Raw genomic sequence first — 17,057 nt, forward strand, 5'->3', positions numbered from 1 at the left:
CCAAAATCACGTACGCTATATTCCTGCGCACATTTTTTTATTCATTACGTTCACATTTCAACATTTCATCGTAGCAAACACACACAAGTGAGCCTCAGCTGTAGTAGTTACCTTGTAGTTACGCACATGAAGGCCTTTTTAGGTCAACATAGGTCAGCATCATCTACACTTCTATGATTTGTACTATATTACTCATCAGTACATAATTAAACAAAAAACAGCTTCTACCCAATGGACGATTTCAAACCTAGCAGCTAATAAAAAGACAGCATAGTTTACTTAAGGATCTCCCTGATTGGCTAACATTACAAACACAGACATCAAGTACAAATCATTTAGGATATGGTGACTTTTGGCATTGTCAGCAAACCTTTGATGTGCACGACTGAGAGACAGGGTCGTAAAATCAGCAACAACGTCACTTGGTGTCACCACCATTTTCTATCAACATGGAGACAGAAGGAAGATGGGAGAGGCCAGGAAGAATGCATGTTCCGCTTGCGTCCGCTTGGTGTCGCCAGAGATCCTCCATTGTGGGGAAATACGTATTTCCTTCTTCTGGGCAATACCCGACTGGGCCGACAGAGGGCGCCGTCACATACGTGTTTCATCCACAGTGGCAGATTTTGGAGAAAGTGGAATTACAGGGTTGTGTAATTTGGGACTGGACTGGTTGCTTTTCAGAACATTTTGCTGCACAGATGCCGTTATTCTCCTGTCCGTCCGGCAGATGGAAAAGGCGATGTATGGGCTCATGTTTCATAACACCACAGCAGGGACAGCCGCTCTTCACACAAATTGACGTATTTGTGTGATTGTGCTCTCTACTGCTACTGCTGGCAGTGATGGTGCTGCTGGAGTGACCCATTTTTTTCCCCACAGGGACCATTAAAGGTTCCCAAGAGCTAAAGGAGGCCACGCTGAGGGGTAAAACAGAGCGTACATTGCACTGCAAACTGACTTATAATAATCATAGGTCACATTTTATACAAATAAACAAAACTACGACTTTCTATTATGATATTTGGGGAACAAACAGGTATGTTAAAATACGGGTTACGGAATAAAGAGCTCCACTTTAAACCCCTTACGGCCTCTAGATGAGTTTTACAGCACATTTCACTGTCAAAAGTGAGAAATGGGAGGTTTAAAATAACAGGGTCAGCATATTGGCACGGCACGCAAAAGCACAGTTTAATAGAAAAAGATTGGAAGAGCACTTCTATCGTTTCATGAGGTTGGTAGCCTTCTGGTTGGCAGCGCTGATTCGGGTAACGTTGAGATTAGCCTGCAGAGGATGGGAAAAAAGAAAGAACAAGGAAGTGTTAACAAGAATGTGGTAGGCAGGCACAAACAGCTGTGCTCTCCATCTATCTTTCACTTTCAGGTTTGCTTAATTGCACTGGTTAATCAAAGGAAGGCTGTAGAGCTCGGCAAGCTCTACAGTCCAACAACACACAGTAGGGTGAATATAATCAAACACCTCCTGCTCAGAAGGAACTGTTCATAGATAAGAATTCTTAGCTTTAGTGCTGTTAGCACAAGTTCCTGTGCTGCTTTCATCTCTGACTCAAAGGGAAGAGCACAAACTGCTTCTGTCAGGTAAGAAGCCACATTATTGATTTCATTCATCTCCCTCTCTGGGCACAAGCCTGAGATGAACTGCCATAATTCCTCATTTCTCTCCTCACTAAGATCCCAGATGGATCCGTGTGAAACTCACGGAACTCCGTCTGACTAAAGGATCTGGAAACAGCTCTCCCCCCCTTACCTACCTCTCAGCTGGTCTACTGCAACTCTGTCTATAAGATTGCCTAATTCCACTCTCACTCTCTATTTCACATAGTTCAGTGTACAGCAGCTTGACTTTTAACTGGTACAAAGAAAAGACAGCACGTCACTCCTGTTTATGGCTGCTCAGGTCTGTTAACTGCTTATTTTGCCTCCATCATTATCCCAACAACTTCTGGGAATTCTCTCCTAACGGTGACCAGGCCACGCTCTCATTGCTTCCAGACTCTGGAATAGTCGGCCCTCCTACATAAGAACCTGTGAAATCAACTTTGAAGATGAACCTATTTTCAGTTGCTTTTATTCAGGTATAGTCTTGAGAAGCTATTGCTCTTTTGTTTGACTGTTTACCATTGTTAGTGCTTCTTCTCTTTATAACGCTGTCTTTTACATGAGCTCCATGCTATTTTTTTAACTGGGTTCTTGGAGAACTGGATGCAAAACCAGATACAGGAGTCTGAGGTTTGCTGGCATGTTCTAGGTGTGGCTGTTTTCACAGAGTTTCACCGGTCTAGAACATGTCAAAGGAAAAGCTTTTATGTAAAGTCCTCCAGTTTTGTAAAATGTGTGTATTCATCATGTGGCTAAAACAAAATCCAACTCTAACCCTGACCTGGTGGGAGTTAAGCGCTTAATGTCTTCCTTGGCCTCCTACTCTTCCGAATCCCTACCTGAGTTTACTACAAGGTGCTTTGAGAATCTTGTAAAAGTAATCATCGACTATTTACTCTTTATCTGGCTTTATTTGAGCGATATATCAAAGAGTGACATGAAAGCAGAGGGGAAGGCATGCGGCAAAGGCTACAGGTCGGATTCAAACCCGGCATATGGTTGCACGTTCATCCCAGCGAGCTAAACCAGCACCCTTAAATTGTTACATTTAACAGAGTCTGGTGAAATGAATTTTATTTGATTAGTACACACTGAGGTGTACATGCAGAACAGGACGGCGGTACCTTTCCCTGTATGCGGTCGATTTGGGAATTCTGTGTTTCCAGCTCGTTGCCAATGTCCAGGGCCATGCTCTTCAGATTTCCGACGATGCTGCCCACATGTGCCAGGTTCTCCTCCATCTCGTCCTCGCGGGCGTCGCCGGTCGCCCTGACACGGGCAGGAATAAAGCAGGAAAACATTAATGCTGCAAAGATGTGTGCAAGTTTTTGTGTTTGTGTTTGACCAGCTGCCTGTGTGCGATGGCTTAAGTATTAGATGTCAGTTTGCTGTAAAGAAGAGCAAACACAGACACACACACACACACACACACACACACACACACACACACACACACACACACACACACACACACACAAACCGTGTATGCAGCTGCCGTCTCTCAGCTCACACAATAACACACTCCACTAAACTCTGTGTGTCACTCTCTCCCTACCTTCGTATGTATCCTCCACTCATAATCATCTGTTCTCTCTCATCCACGACCCGAGATGACGGCGGCTGATTGGCTACAACGCCATCCTGGCTTGAGGCTCTGCCCCAAACTGCCTTGTATGCCCCACTCTCCTCAAAAGCCTTTAGTCTGGAAGAGAAAGAGTGATGACCCCATGGATGTCAATTTAATAAGTCTGTTAAACGTGAAACGTGAGAACCACAGCGTACCCATACTGCTCCTGCAGCTACAGTACGGGTACACCAAGGGTCCATTTATACCATAAAACACGACAAACATGGCGCTGGACGACTTCAGAGCAAATCAGAGCAGCAAAGCAAGCCGACAGCAAAAGCTAAAAGCAACTAATGAACCAAATCTGAAGAGTTTTCTCATGTTTAAATCTCACGAGGCTATTTGCTCCTTGTCAGCATCGCACTGTATGTTAAAGCACCTTACTGGAAACATCTATTTTACCTCCAGTGCTCACTGGTATCACTGGGATCATCCTGATCAGTGCGTTTGGGGAAGAACAAGAACTATATCACATTTAGATCTGCACTTCAGAGTGGTTTCTTTAAGAAGAACACTCAGTTTAGCTTTCCTGCTATGTTTGGTTTTCTGTCTTTGTGAGTAACGTCTGGGCATAGAAGTGCCAAAAACTACAAATATGGTCACTTCCAACACGGCAGCAGCCATAACACCAACGCCGAGCCCTGAAAGTGTGAAATCGCCAGAAAAAACTGGTGAATAAGATGGCTGCTCATTGTGATGGTGTTTGAATGTTGCAGCCTGACCTTACAGGACCAATTCAACTCTATTAACATTATAATAACAGGACCGAGCTGACAGATCGCTTTGATATGGTGGAAAAGTGCCTTTTGTATAAATCTGAGGTTTGTGGTGAAGCCGCTGCAGTAAACATGGCCCAGGGCTGTGAATCAGGTATAATTTAGGTTTTTACAAATAGATTCTTATGACTACATCTCACATACTTACCTCTGGATAATGTTTACAGACAAACACACACTCACACACACGCCACACACATCTCCACCTACTTATCACAGGAGCAGAGACCACAGCACTTGCCCAGGTCAGTCAGGTTTTTCTCTGCCTCCTTCATATCAGAGTTGATCTGATCCAAGCCCTCCTCTATTCGCTCCAACTGCTCTATGAGAGGATGCAGCGGAGCAGGATGAAGGAAGAGCAAAGGTGAAAGAAAGCAGGAACGTAACGAGAAGAATGGAGGCAGAAAGAGGAGGAGGGAGGTGGAATAAAAGAAAAAAATCACAAAGTATTTCCACGCGGCTGCACTATGAACTGAAAAACCAGCCACCAGAAACGTGAAACAGAACACCACCACGCTGCACTAAATGCTAACAGCACACTGGACCAAACGGTGCAGAGCCAACGACCTTTGACCTCGGTGCCCACTTCCATTCTGTTTTCTTCTCTCGGGCTATGTACGAAGGATGTTTCTGCATCTGTGCTTCTTTTAAAGAAGATTTTAAGGAACATTTATACAAATATGTCTTCTAAATCCAAATTTAGGTATTTTTAGTCACATGCAGTTAGAAAACTCTTCATTGTCACCGTTCTGCTATAAACAGACATCAGATGCAAGAGATGCAGAGCTTATCTGTTATATCGAGTTCATTTTTACAGGCCTTTGTCTATAAATTAGATTTTTCTGATCCTTCAAGCCAAAAAATCTCTACTTCAGAAACAGCAAACGTGTAGTTATTCACATCCTGAAGGCTTTTACCAAATAGTTTGTTCATATATATCATTCAGATCTTGATTCACTGAACATCTACTAGTAAAAACATGCATTCTTTGTATTTTGGGATTATTTTATTCTTAATGGATCAATTAAAACTAATTATTAAATTAAAAAAAACTTTGAGTTTAATACTTGGGCAAAAGGAAACGAGCAGAGAGTGACATCATTCAGTCAGGATGGCTTATCGAGTAATTTAAGCCCCTGATTATTATGATGATGACGACTGATTACGATTATCGTTGCTGAAGGAGTCTGATAATCTAATCACATTTGATAAACACTGCAACACATTTAATGGAACTGGGCACCAGTACGGGGCTTTTTAGGGCCTGTTTGGATAAAGACGCAGGTTCCTGGACCTACTTCCTGAGTGGCCAGATACAAAGGCCACAGCACTGGGCCATGTCTGTCAGATTCTTCTCTGCCTCTCTCATGTCCCTGTTGATGGAGTCCATACCCTCCTCAATACGCTCCAACTGCTCTGTTTGAACGGGAGTTTTATGGTGTTGCCACAGCAGGAGCAGAGATCAATACAGAGATGGGCATGTTTACACAATGTGTACTGGCAAGGCTTCCAAACCAAAAGCTCAAATCAGAGATATTTACACAAAAAGGCTAAATTATGAGAAAAAAACTTGATACAATGAGAAATTTAAGAATAAACACAAATTTCTGAGGAACAAAAAAACCCAGCAAATTTCAAATTTCATGGTCAAGACAAGTCTTTACATTTAAGCCAAGAAAAACCTGTTTACCTCCTTGTTCATCCAACATCACCACAGTCCTGATCCCAACATCTTTACTCTGGAGGATGGAACACATAACAACCCGTTACTGACAGGAGCCCCAGCGACGTTTCCAAACAGGTTCTTATTGCACATATGGAAATCGATTTAAAGACGTTTGCTGCAGACGCCACGTGGCGATCCACTGAGCTCATGCTCACTTCTTTAAATTCTTTCTATTTTAGATTTATGGTAAAAAGCCAACAAGGTAAGACTGCCTGAACTGTTTATCTGCAGTAAGATCACATGACCTCGATCCTGATCACAGTGACTAAAAGTAAACAAATGGCTGTTATGGATAAAGGACGTATGAGCACTTGACATGAATGCTGTGCATTATGGAGTAATGAAAAAACATCCTTTCCTGCTTTCCTCACTGTTCTGCTCTCCCGGCCGTCATTTGTCCAAAATCATTTTCCAGGAGCTTAAACTTAATCATAACACTGCATCCGTCTTTGTTAGAGTCATCCTGACATGGATCTCTGGCCATTTCCTCATGTGGAAACACAGCAGGCTAATTTACAGATGATGATGACAAAGTTCACAGTGAGGTTTGTGCTTTATCACTCCATCACTGTGGGGGTCTTCGTTAGATTATATTGTGTGTGTGTGTGTGTGTGTGTGTGTGTGTGTGTGTGTGTGTACCTCCTCAACCAACTGAACCATCCGCCGCGTGCTCTCCAGTGACTGAAAGACACAAAATCACTGCTTCAATATTTAACATTCAACACATTACATGAGCTTGTGAACTGCGTGCCCATTAAGTCATTTTTGTAGCTTTAATTTTGTTCTTAGTTATACAAACAGTTAAAGTTTAGTACAACCTACAGTGAAGTCTTTAAATTCCCCTCTGCAGCTACACATAAGTTAAAGAAATACATTAAATGCATCCAACCAACATAAGAAACGGTGCGACAGTAACAGAAGTGCAAGAGTGACTCTGAGTCTTGGAGGTCTTTCAGTCTGATTTAGCAGTGTGATGGTGTGAGGTCAGAAGCTGCTCCTCATTCAGCAGACGATGCAGGTGAATCATTTCATGTAGCTGTCCTGCAAAGTGGGGAGGGTGGTCTTAATGGTCCTGTCAGTGGTGTGGATCACCACCTTAAACACACACTACACAGGAAGCTCAAGCTTCCAGGCCTCTGGTAGGGCAGTGGTCCCCAACCCCTGGGCCACAGACCGGTACCGGTCCATGAGTCGTTTGGTACCAGGTTTTTATCGTTAACTCGTTTCTCTGGGTCTTTTCCCGTGTGTTATGACTAAATCTTATTTCTTTTTGGTACCAGCACTGGTTTTATTTTGTTGTATTTATCCGGGACACCTTAAAGGCCAGTCCGTGAAAATACTGTCGGACCTAAACCGGTCCGTGCGCACCCGTGGCCGCCTACAGGGGTGAGATAGACCTCGTCCTCCATTATACCAGATATTGATGCAATTTCTTATCATCATCTGAACAATGACAGCAGCTGGTAGTAAGTTAATATTCTACATTTTAATATTAAGCTTGAGGGTGTAAAAACACATTTAAGCTCTGTCAAAAATGCAGTCAAACTCATTTTACACTCGCACCAAGTGTGAAAATCTAAAACTACAACTTGTTCTCGCTCCTCACTATTGTTCAGTAACCATCTCTGAGCATCAGTATTGTGGAATGTGTTATAGTTTCAGCTCCAAATGTAAAGGGTGACACATGGGAGCAGGAACAAGTAAGATATCTGATGTGTTTAGAAAGTCATTTCTAGTTAAAAGAACTTTTAACTTTCCATCAAAATCGTCTTTGTGTCATTAAGGAGTTATTATAGGTTATAGTAGGAGGATACAGTCTACATCAGTTATGTGCAGAAACTGCTAGCTGCCTGTTTATCTACCCCTAGGTCTGTGTGTGTGTGTGTGTGTGTGTGTGTGTGTGTGTGTGTGTGTGTGTGTGTGTGTGTGTGTGTGTGTGTGTTGTGTAAATATCATATCAGTCCTCTGGGATTTCCCCACTGATGGGATGATGGGGTGACACATGTCTCTGACCTGCAGTAGCCTTTAAACACCAGGGAGTGTGTGTGTGTGTGTGTGTGTGTGTGTGTGTGTGTGTGTGTGTGTGTGTGTGTGTGTGTGTGTGTGTGTGTGTGTGTGTGCGCGTGTGTGTGTGTGTGTCTGTGTGTGTTGTGAGCTCATCTGTGCCAGACAGTTGCACATGGAGACCAGCTGTCTCCAAGGCAACCAGGTGAGCCAGGTGCCCTTGAAGAGGCCCTCCCCTCAGGCAGGGCTGTGTCCTCTGTGGCTCAGCAGGTTGTGTAGTAGTTTGCGTCACTCTTCTTGCCAGTTTGTTTATTATGAATTCTTGGTTTTATTGCTGAGATGCTCTAATTATAATTATCCTCATTAGGTTTCTCTGACTGACACACAGAGTGTGACACGCTCTCCGGGGTATAAGCTGAGGATGCTGCTGTGACTCGCTCCCGTCCATATCACCACTGTTAGATTGTATTTTTCTCTGCTCCTTGCCAGCCTCAAAAATGTGTTGGCAAAGGAAATACCCGACTACACTGTTCTGGTCTGACACTTTCACAATCCGTTCTTTAGGCCGAGTTAGCTGAAGGGTAACGCACATGTAAAACCATGTTCATATGAAACATGGCAAAAGTGTCAAAGGAGAAGATGAATCCGCGTAATTCCCATGTGCCGAACATTCAGGCTTGGCTTAGTTTCACATCATTTTTCTACTGCAGACGGGGGATAAGTGGATATGGCCCAATATCCTCCTCCCGTTTTCTGTTTACAGGAGCAGCCAGTCAGAAGAAAGGGAAGATGGCCTTAAAGGGGAGGAGCTATAACATCTGGAACTGGGAATTCAGAGTCTGTTACTTGTAGTCATGATGATATAGTGTAGGATTGGAAGGTCGTGCAACAAAATGCTCCGTGAGGTAACTGTTGAAAACTATCTCTGCTTTTAAGATTAGACAGACCGTTTTCACTCCCGAAGCGTAACATGCCGACGTTTTGTCACATCCTGCGGTGTTCCTGAGGAACGCAAAAGGAGACCTTCCGCGTTCTAATGCTACGTGCCGGGTTATGGATGAAATCCATAAATCTAACCTTCTCCCTAACCTTAACCAGTAGTTTAATGACGTGAAAAGCGTTTTTAAGAAAATGAACAAACATGTGTAGATTGTGTCCAAACAGTTCTCATATTTCCTCATTTTGCTAATGTCGTCATTTAGGAACGCGTTGGGTGGCCGAAAACGTAATATGTTGACGATTTGTCACCTAGCGTAAAATGTTACGCTTTGGGATGAGAACGTGTTGGATTAGACCTAAAACTTTCCTTTTTGCTAAAGCATATAGTTAGGGCTGAATCAGGTGACCCTGAATCCTCCCTTAGTTATGCTGCAATCCAGTTGTTCAGTCTGACGTCACTAGCCGTGTCTGGACCTAAACTCCGCTGCAGCTCCATATATCAAACGATCACTATGGCATTACTGAGTTGAAAAACTGTCTAAAGTCTTTCATCTTTAATAAAATGATCAGCGTTCTGCTCTACCAGGTGTAACAATTGAGTTTAACATCCAGGCATCCATGAAAACGGAATTTATGACATTTAACGGAGTTAGAAGTTAGCAGGGAGTTAGCTCGCTAGCTTCTATCTAAATACAATATAGCATGTCCTGACTGCGGGGTTTTGGAAACAAATTAAAACGTACAGCTCTGTTATCACTTCCAACATAAATGAAGACAGAAACTAAACAGCAGTGACGTTTGTAGGGTTACTGAAGTTGGGCTAGCTGCTATATAATGATGTGCTACGTGACCGCTAGCGACACAGCTATGTTAGCATAATATAAACAAGCTAATTTTTTTTCCACTCGATAAAAGTTAACGTGAGTGTTCTCGGTGGTCAGGAACAAATGTAATCGCATGGCAGGATGCTGTAAAAGGACCAAACTTCAGCCAGGAGAACAACTGAGATAATCCATCCACAATACGAGGTTAGTCATTCATATACTGCTGCATGGGCTGGGCTGTAGCTACATCCTAAGGTTTTAAAAACTGATCTTAAATAAATGATTAGCGGTAATAAAAGCCGAGGGAGGTCAACAGGGATCACTGACTGTTTTAGGAGCTTTTTGAGATCAAATAGAAGAAAATACATAACATTAAACATGTTAACAACACAAAAGCCATATTAAACGCAGACTACTTTAGACCCGGAAGTAGGATTCGTCACGTCATCACTGAACAACCGGATAGGTGTAGGCTGCTGGGGAATTTCCCATGATGCACTGGGTGTTTGCTCTTCACTCACTATGTGCTAACAGACCTCTCTGCATTGAATCATACTTGTTATTAATCTCAGGCTCTCTTCCACAGCATGTCTTTATCCATGTCTTTTTATGGCCTGAGCCTGGTTCTGCTGGACGTTTCTTCCTGTTAAAAGGGAGTTTTTCCTTCCCACTGTCGCCAAAGTGCTTGCTCACAGGGTTCATATGATTGTTGGGTTTTTCTCTGTATGTATTATTCAAACTTTTTCTTTTTCTGAAGCCAGCCTAGAGCCCAAAGACAGCCCAGGCTCAGTATGGAGCTCCATACTCCATAACTGGTCATGGTATGCAGTCTGATTCATTATTAATGACTTGCAACATAATGTTTCCTTAAGCAAAATACAGTGTAAAGTGTATTATAGCCCCTCTTTATTCGCAGTTTTTGCTCTCCCTATGGTGGGCTGCACTGAAAGGAAATATTTGGCATCCCTGATAAAATTCACTATATAAAAAAGAAATAATACGTTTTTATTTTTAAGTAGAATCACTTAAATCCCCCTGCTGATTCAAGGCAGTCTATGAAATACTCCAAACATCCAATTTATTCATTTGTGATTCTGGAAATGAATTTCATGTCCTTGAACCTGATGTTTCAGATGTGCCGTCTCATACGAACTAATCTGTGTCCACATTTAGAGGTTAGTGGAGCTGAGGAAGTCCTTTCGCCTCCACAGAGAGACCACAGCTCGAGTTATACACTTCACAGATATGGTTGTGTTTTAGCCATATGCTACACAGACACAACTAGAACAACTTTGTTTGGTCCTTTAGTTCTTATACAACAACTTTTTACGTTGGGACAAAAGAGGTTAAAAGATATCAAGAAATTATTTCACTTTTTATAAACAACAAAATTCCAGAATTCCAAACGCTTCCATTTTCCTCCAAACCTTCATTTATGTTGTCACGTTTGTTGACTTCCTGCTCCTGGATTTACAGCCGGGTCGTGAGATATATTGTTTATTTGTTCATGCTCATGGACATGAATTGTGAAATTTTTTTGAGATGGCACAAATTTGTAAGTAACGTTTACAAGAGGGAAGTATATTTCATGTCTGCAGCACATGTTTTGTCCAGTCAAAGGAAACTAAGGACGTGGTGAGATGACCAAAAATCTTCTTTCAGTCAGGGAGAAAAGGCTTAAGACTGAAAATGGTGAAGGACCGTCGTTGACGGTTTAAATCACAGGAGGGTTTTAGGCATGAGAAAAGTAGGTAAATTACACAAACAGGTGAGTCAACGGCTGTTATCAGGTTAATGTGCACTGGATACAAGGGTAACAAGTAAACGGCCATTTCTATGTGTGGTTGTTAATAATTGATAAAACACTTATTTACCATCATAATCCTCTTACCTCATCTGTGACCTGATTGGCTCTTCTCTGTAACTCCTCCTGCTCTGTGAGGATGGGCGGGTCTGAACGTGCGTTAGCAGCCATGTTTGTTTGTGTGTGTGTTCAATCCCAGGTGAGCGGATCAGACTGCAGCATCAGGTGTCTTTAACAGCTGGAGAGGGTGAGAGCGAGGCCATGATTATTTTTCATGACTGACAATAGACGCCAGGCAGGCAGACACGCAGCACAGGCTCTTACACAAACACGCTTCAGGATAACCACATTTATTTTTTAAGAAGCAGTTACTTTTATATCCAACAGACTGTTTCGTTTTAATGGCAGTTACTGTAACTGTCAACGGTCATCCAGTTAGCACTCAAAACATCAGCTGCAGCAGCCTTTTGCACACATGAATGTGATACTTCAAGGTCAAGGGGACCCATAATACTCATTTCCTATCAAAAGAATAGTTCTGAAACATCCACAGTTCAGAATAATCCTTCTTTGTCTAGCACGGGCTTTGATACAGCGTCTCTTGTCTAAAACAAGCTCTCTTAGCTCCTTCCTCCAGCCTTAAAGGCTAGCTTATTTGTGATTCACTGCTCTTCATAAACACCTAACACACTAAATTACACTAAAATCATCTTCAGCTAAAACCACAAGCAATTCAAATGGCCAAACAGGAAGAAGGATGAACTCTCAGGTTAGCTTAGTCTGAATAAGTCATTTAATGTGTGCCAGTAAAAAGCACTGAAGCACACTGTCGGGTTCCTTCTTGTCCCTGTCGTCATTCTTCTTAAATTCATCCATAGTTTCTGCTGCTGATCCAGGTCCAAGTCACGCAGGTCTGAGCAGAGACACCCAGACCGCCACCATCTCCGATTAATCCGGGGGTTAATCAGAGTCATTACTCACTTATATATCCACAGATACAGGCCCTTATAGGGCAGGGGTGGGTGTGAAACTGGCTGCTTTCTAGTTATATTTTCAGCCTTTGGAGCTCTTCTAACTTTTGAAGAAGAGGAGATATATTCACACAACATTTTCAGGTTTAAGTGCTCAGTTTTACACCCACTCTGAATCTGCTTTTCTTAAGCACGACTTAGTTTGAGCATTAATATCAAGTCAAAATTATTTTCATCTAAAACAAAGCTCATATGAGTGAATCTCTGTTTTTTACCTCCAGTTTCAGTTTGCCCTGCAGAGTGATGACATCACACACATATTCTTTTTAACCTGCTTTCCCGTTGTTTCCTGCTCAGATCGTTCTCTCTGCATATATCATTCAAATATGAAATGGTAGGAATTTTCGTCCTCTTTCACTGGATGTTATTCTTGTGATGGCAAGACACACGGTCTTCGTACAACTCCCACAAAGGCTCTTTAGAAAAGACCACAATTCAGTTATAAAGTGTTACAGTATCTGCATGAATGCAGTGCGGCCGTCGGCTCTCACAAGCGCCTAAAACGAATCCCTCCTCACTCTTACAACAACTGCCTCCTCTGTAATTAGGAGTCCACACAATGTCAGCTTCTAACCAGGTGTTGAGTCCTCACACACACACACACACACACACACACACACACACACACACACACACACACACACACACACACACACACACACACACACTTCTCTTTGTGTGATCAGGCTGCAGCATCATAATTAGCCCCAACCACTAATCACCACCTGTTGGAATAAAGAAGAGGAACAACAAGAAAGAAGAAAAGAACAAATGAGCCACGATGTTCTTGATATTAAAAAAATCAGTTTTAAATATTATGCACCATAAACTGATAAATCTTTTAGTCTACAAAATGAAACTGCTAAAATAGACAGAGGTATTCAGTCTGGGACACAACACAGAGAAGAAAACGACTGTGTTCGGCTTTTAAAGGCCGATGTTCATCAGGTTGACTGTAAACTAGATTTTCTGTAACACTTCTGTAACAGACCAGACTGTATAGAAAAGAGTCACCTCCTTTAGCTTGACATCATCACCAGTATCTCCTCCAGCTGTCACGTTAAAGTGATGCACGCTTAGCTAAGAGTGACCAGAGACAAATAACCAACACACACAAACATGCAGGCTTTGGCACTGCTTCCTAATCACAGGCATAATAATGAGCATTCATGTTCAGGAGTGCCCAAAAGTGGGCGGGGCATCACATGGCACATCCCCCAAAATATGATGTATTAATGTACTACACAGTACTACTATAGATAGATACCTGCACTATACAAGTCATTAAAATCTTCTCCAGCTCAAATCCACAACTATGATCCATATTTTCATATTACAACTTTTTACTATTATTTAAAGGGGGATTGTGAATTTTACTAAAGAGTCTAAATATTTGTTTTACCACTTTGGAAAACTGAAATTTAGCACAGATCTTTTTTCATGTGGTAAATCTGTTTTTGTCCTGGGCTCCAGATGAATCTGAAAATCTGTTTTCGACACTAAACTAATTATTCCTCCTTAAATATTGGCTCTTCAGTGCTGCCCACCTCACCCCGTCACAATCAGCTTTAACATGTTTAATGAAGCCATGAAAGACTTTACCTTCATAATTTCTGCATTAACAGCCTTCAGAGGACAGAGGCGGGCTGAAATTTAATGTTTTTTAATTATTATTCCCAACATTTTTGACCATTTACAACTTTTTAAGTAGATGAGATAGTCGTGTGACAGTTTCAGGATCTGTAGAAAACTTGAAATCTGTTTTACACCCACTCCAAGTGTCACAAAGCCAAATCTTCTTTTCTTCATTACGACTGTTTGTTCTGGTCAGTTTAGAGCATTAATATCAATTCAAAATCTTTTTCACGACTACGTTAGAAAATTATTTTAGAAGATGAGCCTGGGATCAAATTTAGGTAAAAGGAGACTTTTCATATGGTACAACCTGTTCTGAGCAGCTACTTCCGTCGTATAGTGACATCACTCTTGTAAGTTTACCACAAAAATGCTCTTTGGATATTTTTTTTTTAAAATCAAACATCCGGGTACCATGCTGTCTTTTGTTCCTCTACTGTTTTTTGACCGCATTGTGATTTCTTGGCTACCTCTGGTTCTGTAGTGACAGCAGGTGCAGGTGTGCGTCACAGGCTCACCTGGTCACAGGCTATGGCAGTTCATTTACGTGTACACGAGTGAAACTGCAGCCTCAGCTGTGAGGCTGACACGGAGTGATGGGGATGATAACGAAGACAGGATTCTCCTCATCGTGCTGCCCTGTGAATCGGCGTGGTGACGTATATTTGTTTGCCGTTTTCGCGGTCAACTCGTGCGTGAGAATATCACCAGGTACACTCGCGACAGTTTTTAGTATTTGATTGTTCAAGAGCAAAAAGACGGAGTCTCACAGATGAAATATTTGTTTTTTTATTGCCTGTTTGACCGTCACCAGTTAACCTGTGACACCAGTTAATCTGGAACACCGGCCCTGTTTAACACCGAGCACACACAATATGAATGAACTTAAAGTAACGGGTCTGTTTTAAAACGTAAAGAGTAAAAGTAGAGATATTTGTTTAAAAATGTGGGGAGTAAAAGTAAAAAGTAACAAGAAAAATAAACGCTCGAGTTAAATAGAGATACCTGGTAATTCTACTTCGTTACTTCCCACCTCTGGGTCACTCTGATGACCAACTTTTACATTTGAAATAAAAACAGTTTTTTTGAAGCTGCCTCTTTTCAGAGATGACGTCCATACGAACCTGTGTTCCGTACCTTTCATCCGGTCCTCTTCATACGCTCGTGCTCTGTCCTCGTGAACCCATCAGCACACTGAAACCTGTTGCTCTTCCTCGGTTACTCCTCCTCAGCATCACCGCTCCCCTCCTCCGCACAGGCCCCGCCCCCCAACAAACAGCAACCCAAACTTTCTTCCTGAGCGTGACGTCAGAGAGCAGCGGCTTTGAACGCCTCTCTCCACCCAAGGACGCAGCTGAAGGTGGAGGAACCAGCGACATGTTTAAGGGTAAACGATGGGCGTGTTTTCAGCGCTGGTCAGCAGGAAGCTCTGCTCGCATCCTGACAGTTTAGCAAACTTTACAAAAAAATATTTTCATAATTAACAGTTTGAATCCTGCTTTGATTGTTTTGAAGCTGCCGCCATGAAATCTGCATCTTTCCTGCGTTTGTCAAACACATGTGTTAATGCTCTCTTAGTGACGTCATAGTGATGGTGTTTTTCTCATTTATCCGTTTATCCGCTGAACAAAGCATTAGAAACCCTGTCCAAAGGTGTCTAAATGGCACACTGGACATGACTGAAGCCTAAAACTGGGATGAAGTTGGTTTAGAAGGTGAAAGTTTAGCAGACACGTATATCACGTTCAGTGGTTTGAGCGGTGTGTCAAACATTTGACTTTTTTTAAATGACATGTTTGTAAAATAGTTGTGATCAAACAGCCACACAGGCGCTCATCATTTTTTAAACATGACCGAAAAAGTCTTTATACTTGTCTAAATGTCAGTCACATGGTGTCTGTGAAGGTTCTCAGTCATCCAGGTCATCGTAGTCAAAGGAGCTTGCAAAGAAAAGCGTCTGGACTTCTTTAAGTTGCTTGAAGACGTTTCACCTCTCATCCGAGAAGCTTCTTCAGTTCTAAGGGCCAAATGGTGGAGAGTCCCAGATATAAACCCAGTGGGAGTAACCCCCCACAGAGGGACAAAAGGACCCCCGATGATCCTCTAATCGCCTGAGCCAAGGTGGGAAACTGGGTGTGGGTCCCAATCAGCCAGAGTTTCGGGTGAGCTCATTGTGAAACCTGGCCCCACCTTATCATGCGAATTCCTGAGGTCAGATGGCCCAGGATGTGAGTGGGCGTTAAGGCGTCTGGGAAGGATCTCAAAACTGGATTATAGATGGCAGAGAGTTGGTGTCGTAAACCACCGCCTCTGTTCAAAGATGGTCGCTCACAGTGGACATAGATGGCTTCTTTCACTCCTCTTTCAAACCATCTGTCCTCTCTGTCCAAAATGTGAACATTGTCATCCTCGAAAGAGTGTCCTTTATCCTTAAGATGCAGATGGACTGCTGAGTCTTGTCCTGTGGAGGTGGCTCTTCTGTGTTGTGCCATGCGCTTGTGAAGTGGCTGTTTGGTCTCTCCAATGTAGAGGTCTGAGCATTCCTCGCTGCACTGTACAGCATACACCACATTGTTAAGTCTGTGTTTTGGCGTTTTGCCTTTTGGGTGAACCAGTTTTTGTCTGGTTCACATGGTGTTTCTTTGAACATCAAATTCATCGTTTCCTAACGAGGTGTGCGGACCTCAGGTGTCGAGGACAGAGACGACCCTCCACTTTTAACCAAATTCAAACTGAAGTTGAAGACTGTGTAAAAACAGTTTTCATTAAGCTTTTGTTTTTCAGACATCTGCCAGAGGCGCTCTCAGCCGCTCATGCCTGGTGTGACCGCTTATGAACTGAAGCCCCCTGGTGGGCTCTGACGGTACTGCACTGAGTAACAAATAAGCTGAAGAGAAAATGTCAAACCTTTTGAATGTTTTGCATCTCACAGGTTAAACTTGCAGGATAAGTTACACCATTAGGATCCAGAAGCCGATCATCCTTTTGGTTTCTGTACAATAAAATCTTTTAGGATTCGTCAACACATTTTCTGAAGGACATTTCAACTCAGGTTTTGTAACTTCGCT

The 17,057-nt window shown here is 42.5% G+C and overlaps 1 protein-coding gene across 3 annotated transcripts; it reads right to left on the bottom strand.

Annotated features, from left to right (window-relative positions):
• Positions 1 to 20: 20 nt before the first annotated feature.
• On the bottom strand, positions 21 to 15,388 carry LOC143412509 (synaptosomal-associated protein 25). 3 transcript variants are annotated; one of them, XM_076873484.1, is made up of 8 exons: positions 15,127 to 15,388; positions 11,411 to 11,561; positions 6,392 to 6,433; positions 5,717 to 5,765; positions 4,237 to 4,348; positions 3,179 to 3,325; positions 2,748 to 2,892; positions 21 to 1,288 (listed from the first exon to the last, which is right to left on the bottom strand). In XM_076873484.1, exons 2-8 carry the CDS (start codon positions 11,492 to 11,494, stop codon positions 1,223 to 1,225), a joined length of 645 nt encoding a protein of 214 aa, XP_076729599.1. In that variant the 5' UTR covers positions 11,495 to 11,561; positions 15,127 to 15,388; the 3' UTR covers positions 21 to 1,222. The 3 variants fall into 3 exon arrangements, with proteins under 3 accessions (XP_076729599.1, XP_076729598.1, XP_076729600.1); XM_076873483.1 differs by having other exon boundaries at positions 15,114 to 15,388; XM_076873485.1 differs by lacking the exon at positions 4,237 to 4,348 and adding an exon at positions 5,325 to 5,442 and having other exon boundaries at positions 15,114 to 15,388.
• Between the last annotated feature and the right edge of the window lie 1,669 nt (positions 15,389 to 17,057).

Source organism: Maylandia zebra, linkage group LG14 (genome assembly GCF_041146795.1).
Source record: "Maylandia zebra isolate NMK-2024a linkage group LG14, Mzebra_GT3a, whole genome shotgun sequence".
Taxonomy (NCBI): domain Eukaryota; kingdom Metazoa; phylum Chordata; class Actinopteri; order Cichliformes; family Cichlidae; genus Maylandia; species Maylandia zebra.